Source organism: Megalops cyprinoides, chromosome 20 (assembly GCF_013368585.1).
Source record: "Megalops cyprinoides isolate fMegCyp1 chromosome 20, fMegCyp1.pri, whole genome shotgun sequence".
Taxonomy (NCBI): Eukaryota; Metazoa; Chordata; class Actinopteri; order Elopiformes; family Megalopidae; genus Megalops; species Megalops cyprinoides.
In genome coordinates, this window is record NC_050602.1 from 22,500,061 (window position 1) to 22,520,002 (window position 19,942).

General features: G+C 42.2%; 1 protein-coding gene across 1 annotated transcript in view; it reads left to right on the forward strand.

Annotated features, from left to right (window-relative positions):
- Positions 1-1,475: 1,475 nt before the first annotated feature.
- Positions 1,476-19,942, forward strand: part of st6galnac3 (ST6 (alpha-N-acetyl-neuraminyl-2,3-beta-galactosyl-1,3)-N-acetylgalactosaminide alpha-2,6-sialyltransferase 3) — an 81,162-nt gene continuing 62,695 nt past the window's right edge. The window contains exon 1 of the mRNA XM_036554563.1: positions 1,476-1,671. Within this exon, the coding sequence (XP_036410456.1) occupies positions 1,654-1,671 (18 nt within the window). The 5' untranslated portion in view covers positions 1,476-1,653. The remainder of the gene's footprint in view (positions 1,672-19,942) is intronic.

The window sequence follows — 19,942 nt, forward strand, 5'->3', positions numbered from 1 at the left end:
GTAGATACATCGATGCACAAGTGTAATGAATCAATATGCAGACGATATACAGTATATGACTGGGGTATTTCCAAACAGGTGCATTAGTGGAACAACACCGTTAGAGTAGTCATGTTGTAGAAGTAGGAGTTGTGATATTAATGCGGGCATGGGTAATTTTATATTGGTATTAGTGATAGTATATCATTTGCTTGTTTTTGTGAGGGGGGAATTCAGTCTGGCTTGTTTTCGTGCCAATTCTCTGATAATCCCTAACACTAGGGCATCTAACCATCTGCTGAATGTGTCACTGTATTAAACTGTTACATAAACCTCATCCACACTCGCTCATAATTGCTGTTCTGCTCATCTCAGATGCACACCGCTTCACTTTACAGTCTCACCCACTCATAAAAATATGAGCCCCTTGAATAGCACAAACTGTTGGGCAGATCGTTATGCGTTGAAGAAAGAACGAGCTATCTATGTGATGTTCCGCATACCACTGTGAAGGTCAAGCTCATGTTTCAGAGCGGGCTGTGGGCTTGAATGCCTATGACAACCAAACTGCAAGTAAAAGGTTTGAGGGACCACCTCACAAACAGGAGAACATCTTCAAAATGGCTTCCACTAAAAACAACAGAAACCAAAAACAACACTGTAAGCTATGCTTATATGATGTGCGTATATGGCACTGTTGATAGTAGTTATGCATATAGACATATGGATATATAGTACATTGACCACTTATTGGAAAATCTTTGTAATCATTTCCCACAATGTATGGTCATAATGAAGACTTGATCAAACAATATACTGGCCACAAGTGCTGCTACTTCTAAAAGAAGCTGTAATTGTTACTGATTGGCATCAGAGCTCTTTGCAGAGCAACTGAGAGATGCTTACACATTTTGATTGAGTTTGATAAATTTGAATTTATAGCCCATTGCCTTACTGGAAACTACAAAAGCTGGAAATAAAGAATCTGCTTTGATCTTCATTGTGCCATGTTTGCAAAGGGGGTGATTTGAATTACATTTACAATATATCTCTATCCATGCCTGTCTGCCTATGTTTGTTGTTTGCAAATGCATTGACACACACAGACACACACACACGCAATCGGGAATTTAAAAGGAAAGTTTGACCTAATTCATTTCAGGAAATTAATTGGTAGGCTGCGTTGCAACTGAAACTGCAAGATAACGACTTTGTTTTCTTTTTTTTTCTCTTTTGAAGTACTCATGCCAAAATGCCCCCCGCTTCATCTCTTCAGTTATAAGTCCGAGAAATAAAACTGCTGGCTGCCCCTGCAACTTAAAACACAGACTAACTCGGATTCTGCTAGATAAGGCAAACGTCCAGGAGTCAAGCGCGGCTACACTTCCCGATGCCCAAGGCAGGAATCAGGAATCACAAACTGTCACGTGACGCAGGAGGCGGAACTTAGCGTGCCCAGCAGCCAGTAGCTGCGAAGGCCAGGCAGCGCTCTCTGGAAAAAAAGGGAAAGAGAGCACGAATAACGGAACGATACAGGATTTATGGAAATGCGTATCGTGACAACGCTGAACATGCGTGGAGGTTATGCATAAATAAGATAAAAACAAACAGAAAGTGGCACCGGGTCCGGGGGAGAAACGGGAATTTTACGATTGTTTCAACTGGAAGCTGAAGATGGCCTGGATGTGGAAGGTAAGTCTTGCCTCTGGAATGCCTTTCTCCCTGAAAGCCTCCAGAAGGAGTAGGTATTGCCCTGTCGCCGCATCATTTGCTTCCTCTAAATGCCAAACAGCACGAAGGGGGTAACTGATGGATTAATGATGTTGACTCGTTATGAAATTTAGCACACACCCAGCGATACTCGCCGAACTCACGCACGGTCCCGTGTTTCCCGTCGTTTTTTAAAGCGTATTTTACACTGGTCCGCTAATCGAAAAACAGCTGCGGACACAATGTAACGGAAAAAATGAATCGAACCTAACGGGCCCCCGTTGCATCACTGTAGTTTTGCTTTGTTTTGTTATAAACGACTGTGAATTTATGTGTTTAAACGCGATGCTGGGGGGAAGTGTAAGCAAACAAAGAATTGTGCCCTACTTTCAGCATCATCTAATTAGCGGAATTCATCACTTATTTACCAAACACGCTGATGTGTGTTGCGTTTTAGTAAAAATGTTATATCGGCTCATTTACCAACCTCACATTAGGAAATATCACTAGAGAGTCAGCTGTGTTATTTACGTCCTTAACATCTCACGTTGCATATCGTAATGTTACATTCGTTTGTGTTACTATGAAGAGTACAGGGTGAAAACTATCGCCATTCATCGCAAAGCCAGAAGTTGACGATTCTGTTGAAGTTGAGCTCTAACTTTGAAAATAAAGACTGACCTGAACTGTGACTCGTATTCTCTTACGATATATCTACTCTGAACCAAAATAGCTCAATTCTTCGCACACACTCAGTCACGTAGTATATCATGTTGGTCTATATCAAAGACGTATTCTTTGCATTCTGGACTTTGCCTTAATATAGCAACATGCCTACAACAAAATCAAACACAAAGTGGTACCTGGTCTAGAGTGTAAGCAGGAATTCTACACTTATCTGAACTGACAGCTGAGCATGGCCTGGCTGGTGAAGGTAAGTCTGGTCTACGAAATGCCTTTCCCTGCAGAATGAGACCAGAAACAGTAGTTCTTACACTGTATTCTTATTGTTTTCTTTCTGCATATGGCAAATGAGATGCTCGGTGTATTAGTCCTGTACTTTTATACAAGTACTGTCAGGTATACTGACAGCACATGTGTGTTTATAATATGTTCTGTAATGTATTCATAAATAATGCAATTTGAACATGTTAAACATGTGGAAGCAGCAACCAGTGTCATTTTGAACATATGCTGCAGTGCATACAGTGAGTTGGCCTAGAATATATTAAAGATATTCCTTACATTTTGGACTTGGTGTTTGAAAAATAAGTGTAGTGAAAAAGAATAGGTGTACAGAATGGCAGAGATATATCCAATTAACACAAGGAAGGGGGAAACCACTGAAGTGGAACCATGCTGTGTGAATTTTAGAGCAGACATGGCCGTGGTAATTCATTCTGGCCTCTTTCCTATTAGTGCTTTCATGAGCTGAGAAGCCTTTTGTCTATGCTGTTGTCAATAAATTATCACCTTGGTAAGCTGAAGGTTTCTCTCTTGATTTCGCCCAGACTTCACAATTTAACTTACTGCTATAAAGAAGGGTGCTTTGCTTGTGTTCTGCCCAAAAGTGGTCTCCAATGTCGTGGGGGAAGTGGCTGTGTTGTGGGAACTTTAGCGCTGGCAGAGAGAGGGGTCGGATCTCAGAGCTGTAATCTGAGTGATCCACAACCTGATTAGCAGACGCACAGTAGCTGGAAGCGCTACGGTGGAGCTCTCAGTGCTCCATAACCACCGCCTGGCCATCTTCCATGCCTTCTTTACCCTCCAATATCAGCTATCTCCCATTCTTAAGGATGATGAAAGGCAGGGAAGGTTCCCCAGACCTTTTTGTTTAACTGCTCTGTCAAAAAACGCTGGAAACCAGGCTTTCCTACAGAAGCTGTCGTCAGCAATTTCTTCTATGGTATAGATACTCCGAGTAAATCTAGCTCACCGACATCTAATTTTGGATATACTATATAACACACTGTGCAATAATGAAATGGTGTTTACCTATTTCTTTTACAGGCCACCTTGACACTTACTGGAAATCCAGTGCTATTGTGGATTTTCTATTTTACCAGCCTGTTTTTCTTTTTTTTTTTTCGGGCCACCATGAAGGGGAAATGTAGCATTCTCACTATGTGCAGTAACTTATGATGGCCCCTCAAACTTATATGAAATATAATTATAATATAAGTTATAATATTATTATAAGTTGAATGAAAAAAAACTCCACTTCAGATAGTTTCAACATGACATTGATCACATCTTTGTATTGCTTTATTGTCTGTGTTTTCTGCTGTTTTTTAATATTAAGTAGTAGTATGTCAAGCGCCATTATAAATTAAATTATTATTACATTTAATTTAATTATTATTGCATACAGTTTTCATGTAAGAACAGACGGATTCTGTGTTGAAAAGAACAGCGCTCAGTGAATGCTGAATATTTGGTCGGCTGTTGTGCTCCAAATTAAAAAAAAAAAAAAACACAGAGCTTTGATTCGCAGGCTGTCTCGTTGTCAGTTTCTATTATAATTAGGATTAATCCACACGCGAGAAGCTATGTGGGGACTGGGACAGGTCACTGCAGCCGCTGTTGCATGGCGTTCAAAGGCAGGCAGAGGCCCACACTGTTATTGGTAATTATACACCAAACAGGGCCTGAGTCACTTAATGAGAAGCGGGCCGGAGACAGAGCACCGGCACTCTCCATTACATTCGACACACACACACACATGCCTTCAGTCCACTGAGGGGGGAATTATGGGTAATTGGGAAAGATGAGAATGCGCTCCTTGCTTTTTCTGTGATCCACTTTTTGTAAGGCCGGATATGAACCCGGGACTGGGCATGAAAGGTGGAGGAAATGAGATATTGCCGGTGTTGTTGGTGGGGTTGCTCCTGATTTGAAACAGTCCAACGGGGCGTTCGGTAACCGCTCTGTCCTTTTCGAGTTAGTGACACAGCCAGCGGACTTAGACTGCACAGTAAAGGATTGTGAGGGTGTGAAAGATGAGCTGAGCCATTTTGGGAAAGTGATAGGGAGTGTTTGGCCAGACGACTTGGTGAATGGGTTTGGGTGCAGTGCCATAAACGTCTTAACCTGATAAATGAGAGCAGACATTACACTCAGGCTTTACACCCTATAACTGACTAATGAAGAATCGTCCCTAATCACTACGTCCTCATCAGATGTGTTCGGTGTGCAGAATGTGTAATGTCCTGCAATCTGAACTGCAACTGTGTTAGAACTGTATTGTAAAAAAAATAGCTCTATTTTATACGTTCAAACTCAAATAAATTTACACACAACCTGGAGTCTGTTGGAAAGTCTGTGTTATCACGGGTTGGGTTGAGTGTATTGACTTTGCTTTCTCATTCCATTTACAGGAGGGCAGCGCGGGGGCCTCTGCCTGCTAGACAGTTTTGATGGTGAATCTAATTTATTCACTGTGTGGCCTTTACAGATAAAGTCCCTCCTTTATCTGTGGGAGACTGGAGATAACACACTGCAAAAAGGAGGGAATACCCACATGCACAGACGGGGTAACAGTGAATATGTTTCCACTCTGTTTCGCCTTATTGTGAGGCGGTCTTAGTATGTGCTTTAGGCATTTCACATGAATGATTCAGAGTGACTGGTATTATCGTGCTGGAGCCCCAGTCCCCAGTGGCCACTGAGCCATCTATAGTTTCATTCACTGCGGCCTCCTTTTTTACCGTGTTAGTCCCTGAGCTATTAATTATTTATGTGTATATAGATGACCCATGCCCTGCTGTATATGATTACTCTTATTATTTCCAATATTTGTGGAGTTTAACTTTGAACTTCTTATATATATTTGGGTATTACTGTACATGTGGCTATGTTAAAGGTTTATGAGTGCTAAATTCATAAAGAGGATGGTTGCCAATGCTGTTTGTGAATTTATTATGATAGAAAGACAGATATGGGAGCTATACACTTAGGATATGATGCTACTTATTGCCAATGCCCATGGCCAGGGAAGATGGTGTCTCTGAAGACAGCTCACGTGACATGCCATTATTCCATATAGCGTGTTACATTACGTGCAAAAATATGAGTGTCCAGCCTTTCATAGTGGTGGCAGACACTGTGGGGCTCCAGTGAACAACACAAATATCGCCATTTCTTTGTTTAAAAAATGGATTTTTTGTAAAGTGTGCAATTTTTCATGATTGTGGTAAAATTAAAGGAAGGGAAGGCGCACATCAGATGTTAACGAGGCGAGGACTGGCAGGTTAACACATAATAAAGAAAAATGAGGAGAGTCACACACTCTCTTGCGCGGCAATTTACAATTATTTAGAAAATAATTCAATATTTCAGCACAAGCAATGTGGTCACTAGGGTACAGTATTCATTTGCCTGGATGTTTTGTGCCTTGTGCAAGTAATGCAAAACAGATGTCAATGAATGAGATGTGAACTTGGTGTTTTGTGAGACAATTGTATATGTGATACAATTGAATCATAGAATAGCATGGATAGCCACTGTAAAATAAAAAGGTATAATTACAGTTCATGATTATCAAAGGAATTTAAATGAGTTATGGGTTGCTTTGCTCATTGTGTTGTACTGTACAATAAACCATAAAATATCTGAGTATTTTTCAACTCAAGTGTGTGTTTACAAAGATAATACATTATGACAGGCTACCACATAAATCTTATTGAGAGCAAGATTTAAGATACCTTAATTAATACGCTTTGAATAGTACACAGTTCAGCATTCTCATAGTTTATTCATCACCTTCTGTTTGAATTAATATACATGAGATTAGAAAGTCACTGATGTGCTCATCAGTGTTGATATTTCTGAAACAACATGGAAAAAGAGAACAATAAAGATGAAGATGATTGAAGATGTTCCACTGTGGACCAATGTTTAAACCATTCAGTCAGTGTTTTTGGGAAAGAGGTCCACATGGTTTCTTTTGGTTACAGTAACGCATGAATGCTTTTCTCTCTTTCAAAGGTGGACTTTCTCAGTTCTCATGCTTCTTTCAGAGAAGATTGAATGCGTTGCTTCACTAAGCTGAGAAGCTGTGGAGTAGTCCATGGTTTGAATTTTGATTGAGGTAGCATGTGTAGCTGTCCTTTTTTGTTCCATTGTAAATGTTCATTTTAGTTTTACTACTCAATCTTTTCCATATGGACATGAATTCATAATACATAATGTACATAATACATAGTACATAATGCCTTTCATTTGTATTTTTACTGGGACATGGAAGTGTGGAAAGCATGTTTATTTGGGTTTTACAATGAGCAAAAGCAACACATCTGTACTTGCTACTGGGGATTAGTGTTAAGAGAGTTTGAGTGGCAGCAGATGAAGGTAAGTCTCATTTTACAAGAGTGTGATCAATGTTTCACCCACGTCTGAAAAACTAGGAGAGGGAGGTCTTGGAGCAAGTGTGTTACCTGTGCCTGAACACTATGTATTTGGCACCGAGAGTAATCGAGTTAGTCTGCACTTCTTATTCTTACTAATTCTATTCTTGGTTGGAGGGTAATCTTTCTCATCGCCGCAGTAAGAGTTTTGTCTTTACATCCCCTCTTCTTAAATTTGTCATTGCCAGACCATTATCTTCACAATCAGATTTTCACTCTACCTCACAGAGCTGGCCGTGGGGCAGGCTATTTTTAATGGCTGCCTGATGTTTCAGTCGGTTGATTTTGCTTATAAATCAGAGTAAACTGAATCATTCTCTTTGTTGCCCTTTGTTGCAAGGTCAGATAATGCATTCTCACTTTTGTATTATTTCCAGGAAGTGAACCACACGCTATTTATAGCGTTTTGCAAGCTCGTGATTATTCATAACTCTGTGAAATGCGTGCATTTATTTCTGGTTGTGCTTATTCTCGCAGCCGTGCCTTCTAATTTTCATTTCTATAAAGCCGTCAAAAAAGAGCTTGTAATTTGCATGCGTGCATAAATGAAGTTGGACGCCAGTCCTGCAGTGCTGTCACAAAGAGGCGAATGCCACAAGCTGATTGGTCAGCGGAGGGACAATTGTTGGAGTCATATATAAATGGTAACGTCTGAGCCTGTGGCGATCTATAAAAATGAAGCAGCCTGTCTCTCTCTCTCTCTCTCTCTCTCTCTCTCTCTTTCTCTCTCGCTCCTGTTGGTTTAGACAGGATTAAAAGGTTGCAGTGTGTTAGGATTAAGAACCACCTCATTACGGCTCCCCAACAAGTCAGAAGTTTCTCTCTGTAAAAGGCGAGTGATTTTGCAGGCTGCAGTCTACCTGAACAAACATGCCTCCTGACCTTAATTATGCCAGCCGTGATTGCCGATCCCCGGGATCAAACGGGCCCCGGGAGGGCCGCTCGGAGTTTACTGCCGTTTATCTGTTTATCTGCGTGAAATGCAAGGCTGAATGCTATCCGCTAACGGCCCCCCTGTTTTAAATGCTAAGCTGGCATGTCGTACACGGCACCCAAAGAACAGTATACCTGTATCAATCCAGTTACAATAGCTGCAATTTGAGCGGTGAGTCAAATCTGTGTGCACTGAAGGATTGGAACCTTTTTTGAGTAGAAATAGTCAAGTGATAGGACAGGAATGAGCCAGGCCATTATGTAGCAGGGAGAATGTCATGTGTTGGGAAAATAGTATGTGAAGTGAAGTGTTTTTTAACATAATGAAAATAGCCCACTGTTGTGTAAGCCCTGTAACACACTGTTTCTTGTGGAAACTGGGCAGTGAAATGAGACCTAAGTCAATGGCTGTTCTGGCAACGTTTGTTTGCTTACGTTTTTGCCTACTGGCTGGTAGGGTACTGCACATGAGGTAGTTCATCAGAGTGCCAGGGTCTGGCTGACTGGGCGCTAAGCTTAATCTGAGGATTATGATTCAGATTCTGGTTCTGGTTCTGGTTGTACTTCAGTGTCATCATATGTCTGTCTACCTGTTGACCTGTACCATGCACCTGCATATATTTGTCTGATGTCTCTTAGTTTTCAGCATTGCCAGTTTCTTGGCTAGCCAGGTCGTTATTGAAAATGAGAACTTGTTGGTAGTAAACGGTAATAAATAAGCAAATAAATGAATTAATAAATGGTGCTGCAGACCCAGTGCCCTCTGTCAGTGTGGTGCTGGGGAACGGTGAGGATTGCTTCCTTTGTGTCACACGGCCCGTGCTGTGACCGAGCAGTGCCTCACGCACTGTCCGTCATGGGTCAGGAGAGCTGGTTCGTGCAGCCGCTGCCAGGAGTGATACGGGACTGCAGCTACACACCTCAGGGTGGGGTGTGTGTGTTGGGGGGGGTGTGTTTATGGGAGTGCTTGTTATGAGTAGCTGTGATTGGATAGAGGTCTTGATAGGGCAGCTCTCGCTGTGGAACACAGCAGGCAATATCCCACATCCGCCCTGGTGGCAGAGTTCATTTTCCGCCCATATGGCTCTGCACATGACACTGAGTTTTGTCTTACGGTGTGTGCTCGCTGCGTGACAACAGTCGGTTAATTAAACCGGCCCGCTTCTGCTAAACAAAAAGCTTGTTTGTTGAGCTGTGCGCTCTTTGATCGGCCATCTCGAAAAGCAGCGGTTTGGTGTCAGTTTGTTGGATTTGATTCGAGGCTTCCGAGGACTGTTTTCGAGGATCGACTGGTTGTCTGGTTTTGCAGAGATCATTTTTTTTCACACCAAGAGAGAGCTAGTCAGTCAGCCGGCTGCCATCAGTTGGCAATACAGCTACATGTCTATGAGCACCAATAGGAGTTATTGCAGTTAGGATTTTAAATTCAGTTTGAATTCTTATCCCAGAAAGTTCCACACTGCTTGTCCTCACACAGCCTTTGCCTATCATTGAACCAGTGCCCCTCCAGCCCCCCCGCCACCCCTGCAACCCCCCTGTAAGCTGAGATGTAATTGCATTAAAAACGTTGAGCAGCTCACTCAGCGTATTACCGGGTCCACTTAGATTGAACCATCCTCAGTGGCTGCTGAGAGTCCAGAGTCACATTTTTGTTTTCTAACCTCTATAAAGAAAAGACAGTTTTAGACTTTGCAACAGAAGCTCTGTGGTGTGGAACGAGATTCCATGGTGGTTTCTGTGTTGATCACATAATTGAGCCTCAAAGAGAGGATATTGAGGTTACAGTCGAGGTGTCAGTTGAGAGATGGAAAAGTCCTGTTGAGAAGTTAATGGCATTGGGCCTCCCGTATTAGTTCGAGGGTCACCGAGCTGGGGGCAGAACGACAGTTTTCGACTTGTGAAGAAGGAGCCGACATCATCGCAAGACCTGTTTATTTACCTGGCCAGCTTTGCAGTGGGTTTGCAGTTTTCTCCCTGGAGTGAAATTGCTTTTCACTGGTTGCTTGGTGAAAAGCTACTTTTCCACACAACTTTTCTTGTTTTCCCATTTTTTTTACTGTAGTTTAATGAATAATTCAGTTATTGTTCACACTCACTATTATCATTCCTGGGAGAACTTGTGTCATCATTGCCAGCATTATTCAGCAAATTTTAATAAGAGAACTGCTGTGACGTTTAAACCAGAGAGGCAAATAATGGTTAGTGAGGCATTTGGTGTACCCATTCTGAATGTTAATTAGTATTTTGTTACATTAACAGTAAATGCAATTGAAGAGACATCAAATACTGGGATACTTTTAAATACCCAGGCAGTGACTTACCTGTGTGGAATAAATTTGAAATAAATAGCTTGTAACAGCTGCACCAGTGTGAGGTAAGCAGAGTCTGTTGGATTCCAGGATGCAGGAGTGATTAGTTGTATTCAGAAGTGGCTAGAAACAGTCATAGAGGACAGCTCCCACCCCCACCCCCACCCCCCCCCCCCCCCCAGACATACATGCACACACACACACACACATATATATACATATAGATATATGCACACACACCCAATTATAGATTCACCTTCCATGTGAAAAGACATTTGCCAAAACTCAACGTGCTCGTTATTATTTTTAACATCTCCAGTAAGATTTGCTGTCTCCTTTTTTTAAGAGAACCTCATTGTCACGCATATTTTGGTCACTGATGAGGAAAGTGGAAGAGCTGCCTAATTAGTCCGCCTGCTGTAGATGCACAAATGAAACGATGCCAGCTTGCTTTTGCAAGTGCAGGAAATGCCCTCATGCTGGAGTCTGTTTAGAGTCAGAAGAACTCCCCTGTACAGTAGGATGCCATTTTGTTACCAAATTTTTGACTTTAATACAGGGAGTACTTGCAGTGAGGCCAAGAATGTTTTTTTACAGCACAGAAGATAGTAAAACATAAATTTAGGGACAGATCAGCAGATATCTAGGAATTTATGGTTGACCATGTCATTGTTTGGTTTAAGACAAGCGATGGATCAATGTATTTCCTGGAACACATACAGTATAATCTATAAGAAGAATTTTTTAAGCGTGTTCCATTTTCTTATCAAGGTATACTGCTTTTGTACTTACTGTAAAAACTTGTTTAATTTTAGTATTTTAAAGTAAAAAGGCATGAATTTTACACCGAGGCATCTTACATGCAAGCTGACTGTAGAGGATTTAAAACACCATGACAGTTTTGGCAGGTGAAAGAGAAAAAAATGCCTCAAGACATTGATGATGTAAACTAAATGTAACTGTTTCCATTGGCTAGATGTGGATGACCTGAACTCAACCACAGACCAAAATGCTGCAGTCTATTTCAGTTTAGCCCCCAGTGCCATATGGATAGTGTTCATGTTGGCACCGCTCTTAGAGAGCTCCAACATGTAAGAGGCTCAGAGCTCCTATTCTCACAGCAGCCTCTGAAGCCCTTTTTGGCTGTCCTGCAGGAGCCTACAGGGGAAAGTGACAGAGCTCAGGAAGTTGGCTTACACATGCAACCTGAAAAAGTCAATTTAGCAGCCTCCAAAGAAACAGATTCCGGTTTTGTGGTTGCCCTGGCGTGAGAAGGGACGGATTCCATTCCCCCAGTGTTTGAATTTCAAGGGTGCCTTTTAAAGGAGCCTGCACAAACACTTTTTTCCTCCATTTGCCCTCCCACTGTACTAAACAAAGGCCTTGATTTCTCCTTCCTCTTGGCTGTACCCCACACAGCCAGGGTAGCCAAAGAGGTGAGGAACACCATCTTCAGGAACTCCACGTGTTACAAGACCTTAGGTTCCAGACGAAAAAAATATCCAATGTCAGAGTTTTTTTTCCAGAGTCAAGCTTTGCTTCTTTAATATCCTCTTGGTGCCCAGCCAAAATCTTTGTGTATAAAGGACTGCATTGACCTTTCATTTGATTGAAGGTCACCTCGTTTAAACTGTCTGTTTAAATGGAAGCGGCCAGGGTGCGGTGTTGAATGGGGTTGCAATTCTAGTCCGAAGTGAAGATAACCTCATTGGTGGAGGTAATATGCCCTCTTGTGCAATGTGAGTTTGCCCTCATTGTGATAAAGCCACCCGGTCACCCTTTGGCGGGTTCACTTAAGCTGTCTGAAAATTTCTAGTGGAAAGTGAAGCGGTGGAGCATGTTGTCAGGACTCAAGTCAATTCTAAGCAGATCCCTACGGGGGAGCGGGAAACCTCTTTACACCTGAATGGCGAGAATGTAATCCGTGTTTGGGCGGTAGCCTCCACAGATGTACAAAGAGGAGGGATGATGACTTTGTAGCGGCCTTTGGGCCGTGCACTTGTGTCAGCTGAGCCAGAAACGATCCTCTCTGCAGCCCTGTGGGAAGCTCTGGATTACAAGACCAGCTTCGGCACCATCATCTGCACAGGGAAAGAGGCCTGCTGCTCTGGGAACGCTGCACTGCCGAAGGATTAGAAGCTCTCCTAACCTCCACAGCCACCTGCACCCTAGGAGCTGAGTCAGGAGCAGCTTGTGCTGGAGTATGTGACTACTTCACTCACCAAGTGTTTTGCTGCCCTGGTTTGTCTTCGTATTCTGTTTATAAGATAAGTTACATGTGCTGCCAGGCTCCTGAGGTGGCTCGGTGGTTAAGGCGTTTGCTTTAAGGCCTGAGCTGTATGGCCTGGGTTCAATCCCAGCTGTGTTATCAGCCGATGGTGACCAGGAGCCCACAATGTCAGAAAAAAACTGGCTTTGTATTACATATGGTGTAGGGGTGAGTAAGTTAGCCAGGGTTTCCTTTTCTCAGTGGTCTCAGGCACCCTGTGATTCACCAGGGTGGCAGGATGACATCAGTGGAATAGCACATATCCTCCATTTAGCACCCGCTCAGTTGTAGTGTACTGGGGGGGGTGACCTGCAGTGCGAGTAATAGCTGTTGGCTACATTGGAGTGAATCAGAGGGTTGAGTTTCATTGTTGTTTTAAAACGCAAGAGGGCAGTTCTGCTGCAGTAGTAGAGCCACTGTTGCACTGTAGGACCGTACAGCTGGTCTAGCTAAAGGCCAAGGTCACCAGCAGAATGACATCACTTTCTGTAGTGGACATTCACATGCTCACTCAGGTTATTGAACCACTGAAATGTTCAGTCTGTTGATCCACTGACAAATTCATAAACCCAGTGGGGTATGTGATAAGCTAACAGAAGCTATTAGGCGATCGTCATAAATGAGAAGCCCCGGAGTGCAGTTCGGGGTGTTTGGCAAAGACCCCAGGTAAGAAACTCGTAACCAGGGAGAGGGGATGTAGTGTTTTTTTTTTTTGTTGTTGAGCTTCTACCAGCGGTTTTGGTTCCCGCCCAGTGCTCCTGTGCATCGGACAGATGGCGAGGTAAGGGGAGCCATTTTCAGCACAAGGTGTCCCAGATCTCAATGTGGCTTAAAAAAACAGCCGGTTATGTCAACACGCAAAGTTGATCTAACATGGCTGCGGTTTTCAGGCCATATTTTTAAAATAAAAATGTTTAAGCAGACATTAACGGATGAAAGGATGACTGCTTACTAGCGGGGTGAAACAATCGTCTTTTCGGGGAAACACAGATGTTGCCTAAGCAGATACAAGAGATTTCCAAAAGAGGATTCTCAGGCCTCAAACAGTGAATAGGTGGTATTTCCATGAGCTCTGTGTATGATGTCAGTGCATAAAAATAGACTGTTTTCTGTTTCTTGTTACAAGTGGTAACTGAAAGAGTTATGAAATGTGCATGTCAGAATTTGACTGGCCATTTCAATGGCAGTGCTGCAGGGAGACTGATCAATAAAGCAAATCAGTAAAATAAAGTGACTGTAGCCACTGTGCCTAGTGGAAGCCTGTAAACTAATGTCCTAAACCCCTCCCTTATTTATGTGGTTTCTTTTCTCTGTTATGACTGTGGGCATGACTATATTGGCAAAACTAAATGAAAGGAAGATAAAAGGTGAAGCACTGTGAGAAATACCAGGCAGCCAGTTATTTAAAAGGAACCTGGATTCTTTTTATGAGACAATAAAACCTGGGGGGAGGTTTTTTGTTGGACATACCACTCATTTATAACTCTGCTCTGTAGGGGCTTTTTGCTTTGTTTTCAGTTTGGTAAGTCCAGCTTTTCATTTCTCATACATCTGGTTACTTCTTCCCTGAAAAAGTTTACACTTCCAATGAGACAGTGATTGATTAAAAATTATACTGTAAATACAGAATTCTGATCGTTGTTCAGGTGTACTAGGTGCTCTGTAATGTTGCAATCTGTTGACCAGGCAAACAGAATGCCCTCTAGAGGGAGCTTAGAATAAGCAGCATGTATTATTATCTGATGCATCAGTGTTGCTAACAGGAGCGTAAGAATCACATATTTTATAACAATTCCGGTATAATTTGTCCTGAGACGACTGAAGAGTACAATTTAACAGTGAGCAACTGTTTAATCCCCTGGTCTCAGATTAAGCCGTTGTTGACACGACACAACATGAAACGACCCCACGCACATCATCGTTACCAGTAAAGAGTGATCTGAGAGAGTGGTGTCTGTGTCCTGTGGAAAGCTCAACATGTGATCTCCCCGGCACATTTTCAGCTCTGTCGTACGCTCTGTCTGTCCTCTGAGCCACCATTTAGTACCTCCTTGTGAGCCGACCGGCAACAGAGCCTCGCCTGTCAGCACAGATCGTTTTTCGGCTTGCGAGACGTGAAAGTTAATGCTTGTCTGGCAGTGCAGAAACGGTGCGTGATGCAACCAGGATTATGCCTGTTACTTCTCTCTTTTTTTGTTTCTGGTTAATTACAGAATTGGAGGAGTAGATGTGAAATTGTAGATGCCCCACATTAAGGACACCCCAGCCTTGGGGAGGCCATGTAATCTGCTACCATATGAATAATTGAAAGGTGCATGAAAACTAGGTAGAATTATTTATTTTGAATTTTTAATAACAATCTGCTGCACTTTTTGTTGCATTTTTTACATTATTCAGAGAGAGAAAAAATATATTTAGATGCATATTTTGATGAATTAATTATAGGATGTCTAATGGCTGAAAGGGAGATTTGAAAAAATCACTGCTATTTACAGTGTTACATAGTGATATTTTTGCATTAATATTATTGCACGCTGTTACTCTAAAACCTGTTGGTTGGATTGTTTCTGGATTCCAAATGTGTTCTTAGTATTCTCAGCTCTTTCCCGTCTCCATGGGGCTCCATGACCTTTTTCACACCAAACAGACAGGTGACGGGGGGGGGAGCATGGGACCTGGGGGTGAAGCAAGTTAACAACCAAGATTTAGGTTGTGTTTTAGAGGCCTTGCTGACAAGATCAGGAGGATGGCATTGATATGACCTGAAGCCAAGATACGTGATCAAGCTCACCAAAGAAACCCCTGGTCTCAATGATTTTGTAGCAGCAAAAAGCGTTCTCCACTTCACTGAAAGACAACGGGTGGCTCTGCAGCTTGTAACTGAGTAGTTTGGAGGTCGGAATGCTGGAAGGATTAGATAAAAATACGAGTAACAAGCCACTGAATGGAAGTAATGTACAACATAGTGATAAGGAATGTGGACTGCAAAACCATGTCGCAATACCTCATAAACACAAAGATACTGAAATCAGCTTCACTGTTTTTATTCCAAACACTCTTTACCAATTCGATCACAAAAATAGACAATATAGATATGGTCCTGGAAATGCTGAAATAACTGTTGTTGACCCATGAAGCTCAGTCCTGTGATGTTGTCGCCTGTTGAGTTTTTAGCTCAATCCTGTTTGACAGTGTGGTAGCCGCCACTGAGGATTGTGGGTATTTTAATCCCTGAAGACAAAAGTCCTTTCTGCTCAGGGGCCCTGTTCAACAAAGTGGGATTAATTAACTCGGGATCAGTGTTTGTCTTGAGATGGCTTGATTCATGTTAGCTGGTTAACTACACTACCCAGGGTTCAGATTAATATGATCACATTAACTGAACCTGAGTTTGTCAATTAAGGCTAAGTGTGCTTACAGGTCACATATTTGTAGCGGTGTTCTGTGAACGTGGGTAATACAATAAAGAATGGAAGAAAAACTAGGAAAGGAAAGGGAAAACATTTTTCAGTCTGTCTGAACAGCACAGCAAATCTTAATAGAACAAAATGTGGAACTCAAAGACTTCAAATGGCATTGTCAATGTGTAAGTGTCCATTCTATTGAAATGTAATGATATAAGTACTGTAATCTAGCATCAATAGTGCAGTGCAACTGTGCTGTAAATCAACCAATGACTCTTTATACACATACTGTTTTACACTTCTGCAATATAATATTTAGTGTCCCTCCATGGAGCAGTAGCCCTGTTCATTATTGTGGGAACGGCATGGTGGCAATTTTACATAATACGATGCTATTTACAGTACCAGTCAAAAGTTTGGAGACATTTTGATCTAAATGCTTGAAATGTGTCACTTGAAATGTGTTACTTAGAAATATAATTAGTGAAGCTCATGTCTATGTATGAATTTCTTTTCAACAAAATCATTTAAAAGAATATTTTTGTCTACTTTGAAGGATCTAGAATATAAGATAGTTTTGATTTGGTCACTGCATAATTCTATTTGTGTTATTTCATAGTTCTGATGTATTTACTCTTATTCTAAAATGTGGAAAATGGTAAAAATAAAGAAAACCCTTTCTATGAGTAGGTGTGTCCAACCTTTTGACTGGTACTGTATATAATGTTTCTCAAGTATTTGGCAAGTAGCATGCTAAAAGTATTTTGGAGGACACCAAGGCTGACTGCAGTAACATAAAGGCAAGGCTACAGAAGCATGCCCATGTGGATTGCACAGCTGTAGAACTCGTTAAGTTGGAATCCCCTTTGAGAGAGATACACTCTCCTGTGTTCTGAGCCAGTAGCTGCTTCATAGTTTCAGGAAGCTAACGGGCTAGGATGCGAAGCAGAACTTCGTCAGTTCACACTGACAGGAAAGACATGTAACACGTAACCAAGGAGTGTGGAAAAGCCTTTGTAATGCCCTGAGAAAAGCACGTTATATCATTGTGTCTGTCACATGTCAAAATAGAAATTATGAATCTTATTCCAACTAATGAGCCGCCCCTGCTCCGTTGTAATTGCAGATATGAATCTCAATTCACAATTAAATTTTAATGACACGAGCGATAGCTCTGATCGCTGTGTATATCGCTTGCATAGCTGAACAAAGGCAGATTTCACTAACTTCGCAAACATAATCATCCCTCCATTGCTGGAGCGGAACCATCCTCCTAAAGTCATGCAGAACAGTGAAATCAGGCTAATGCATGTGACAAATGGCATTGACAGCACTCTGTCTGTATGAACAAAGTGTTTAAAGACTGATTCATTTTCTCACCATAGAAAAAACATGAATCCGCTTTCTACAGATAAGCTTGGAGCATAGATCTGTTTTTACTTTTAGACATCCTGGGCTTTTTTTTTTTTTAAACCCTCTGAGACATTAATTGTGTCTGTAAAAGAAAGATATGTTAAGCACATCAGAGCCTCAGGGCTGCACAGTGGATTCTGTGCTGCCTACGTAGGTGACTTTTGCACAACCTTCAAATGCATCTCCAGCCAGCGCGTGGTCAGTATGTCTCTAGGCAATAGAGATGCTCTTTGATGGATTTCTTCTGTTCTCTCTGGTGTCTGCTGAGTTCTGGGGCTAGAATAAAAATCTGTTTATTTTATGGAAGAGAATTGTTTCAACATTAATGGGATTTTTTTGTGCCTATGAAAGCACAAGCAATCAAAATACTGACAGTTGTAAAGAATCAGTGGAAGCACATTGTAAGATAACCAGATTTAATTACACTGGTCTCAGTTCTGCAGCCTGCCCAAAGAAATGTTACAGCCTCTCTCGGTCATGTCTTTTTGTCATCGTGTTTCATTGTGAAGGACTTAGGACTGGTCTCAGACCATCACATGGGTCTGGGACTTGATACCATGATTGGCTTTTAGGATTGAGAATACTGTGAAACTGTGGAGTCTACTCTACCTCCTTCTTGATTATTCTTTCCTCAGGGAGTGAAGTGAAAAAGCTTTCGGGAAGACTACAGCGGGATTAGCCCTCCTTCAGGTCGCTGAGACAGCCTTTATCTAGTCGCTCTCACCCAGGAGCATGAACTGTACAAAGATTGCGGCCCAGCCAACCTCTGTACTGTCACTGCCCATCAGTCAGCCAGTGAAGAACGCTGTCAGAGGCTTGCCTGTGTTTACCGGGCTTTCTCCCCTAGTTCTCACACTTCCAAATATGATGTTCCTCTATTAGTGGATATCATTCAACTTGACACTTAGCCTAAATACACAAGAGAGAAGAAGAGTCTTAATTTTAGTCAAGATTTACAATCATTGGATAGAGATACACGTTCAGTGATTTGTGCTTACTCATTTTAAGTAATTAGGGAGCATTTTAAAGGAGGAAATGCTTTGTTTTCGAACTACAGCCCAAGAAGAGCATTCCTTTGCATGTATGTAGATTTCTACTGGGCAGCTCTTCTGCTTATTCTGAGCCTCTAGCTTTCAGAATAAATTGTGTCACATAGCTCTGCCTCTTATTTAAATGAAAAAGGAGAGAGAGATCCACAGCTTGTTCCGGAATGCAGCGGATCAGAGCAAGCCTGGGAATTCTGGGACATGGATTTAAAAGGCTAATTTTGTGACGAGGAGAAGCACCACTGTACACCGTCTGACGTGTGAAGAATCAACAGTGGCGGGAACTAATTTTTCACATGGAATAATTGTGATTATCTTTGTCATTAGTGTCATTATCCTTATTATTCTGTTTATTATTTATACATATTTATATATTTAAATGCTGCCTGCTAAAAAAAAACACACCCTGCTCTGGCAAATGTATTCAGGTTGATTATAGATTCTGTTGTGCTGCAGTTAAAAAGCAGCAGGGTTCCATGGTGTTACAGGAGTTATTACCCAGAGGGCCTTTGTGCACTGAAGCACCGTGCTCATGGCCGTGCTCAGATTATTCACTCCTGTGATGCAGAGCTTCCTGGAAATGATATGCGTGTACAAAAATAATAATAATTCTAAAAAAAAAATCTTCTGATTACAGTCTCAAATTGTGTTCCGGTTCAGAGATGGGGTAGTGCATCGGAGGTGCAGGAATTACACCCACTCTCCTACCCTCTGGCTGCTCCACTCTCACTCAGTCAAGCGGTGCCCTGAATACTGTGTCTGGATTCCTGGGCGGCCGACGTGGTTTCCCTGGCAGCGCACACCTCTGTAAACAGGGTCTGCGCGAGGCTGCCCTTCACGTTTGCATCTTCATGCGCAAGTTCAGGCGGCGGCGCCTCGGGAAACGGCGAAAAGGGAAAAAACGGGTTCTGCAAAGTTTGTCCCAGGGGGGCCTCCATTGTCTTACAGTAGGGCTGCCCTTTATGTACAGAGAGTCCTTTGAAGCTCTGTCAGCCCCCTTCTCCAGGGTTGTCAGAGCTTGTTTTCAGGTAAGCGTCCTTTTTGCTGGTTTGTCTGTCCGAGGGGGGAGGCCTGGGGTCTGATGGTGCCTCACGCTGATGAAACGCAAAAAAGCCCTGAAGGAAAGAAGAGGGAGTGAAAGAGGGATTAAAGTCAGATGTAGATGGCTTCAAAAGAGGTGTATAAGAGGAAGAAGAGAAGGTTTATCCTCCCATGTACAGAGGATGCTGGGAGGAAACAAGGAGCAATCAGGCTCTCCGTGTTCAAGACCGTGGCTGAGATGTCTCAGACCAGTTTAGAGACTTCAGTGTCGCACAGGAAGGAGACAGTTACCAAAAACTTTTTTTCTGTGATCAAAACAATCAAATGAGTGGCTCCTAGACCAGGCCTAAATTCAGAATTCAATCAACATTTGTCCTCAACGCAAATTGACCTGAAATTGAAGTGAGTGTTTGTACTGAGAGAAAAGCAACAC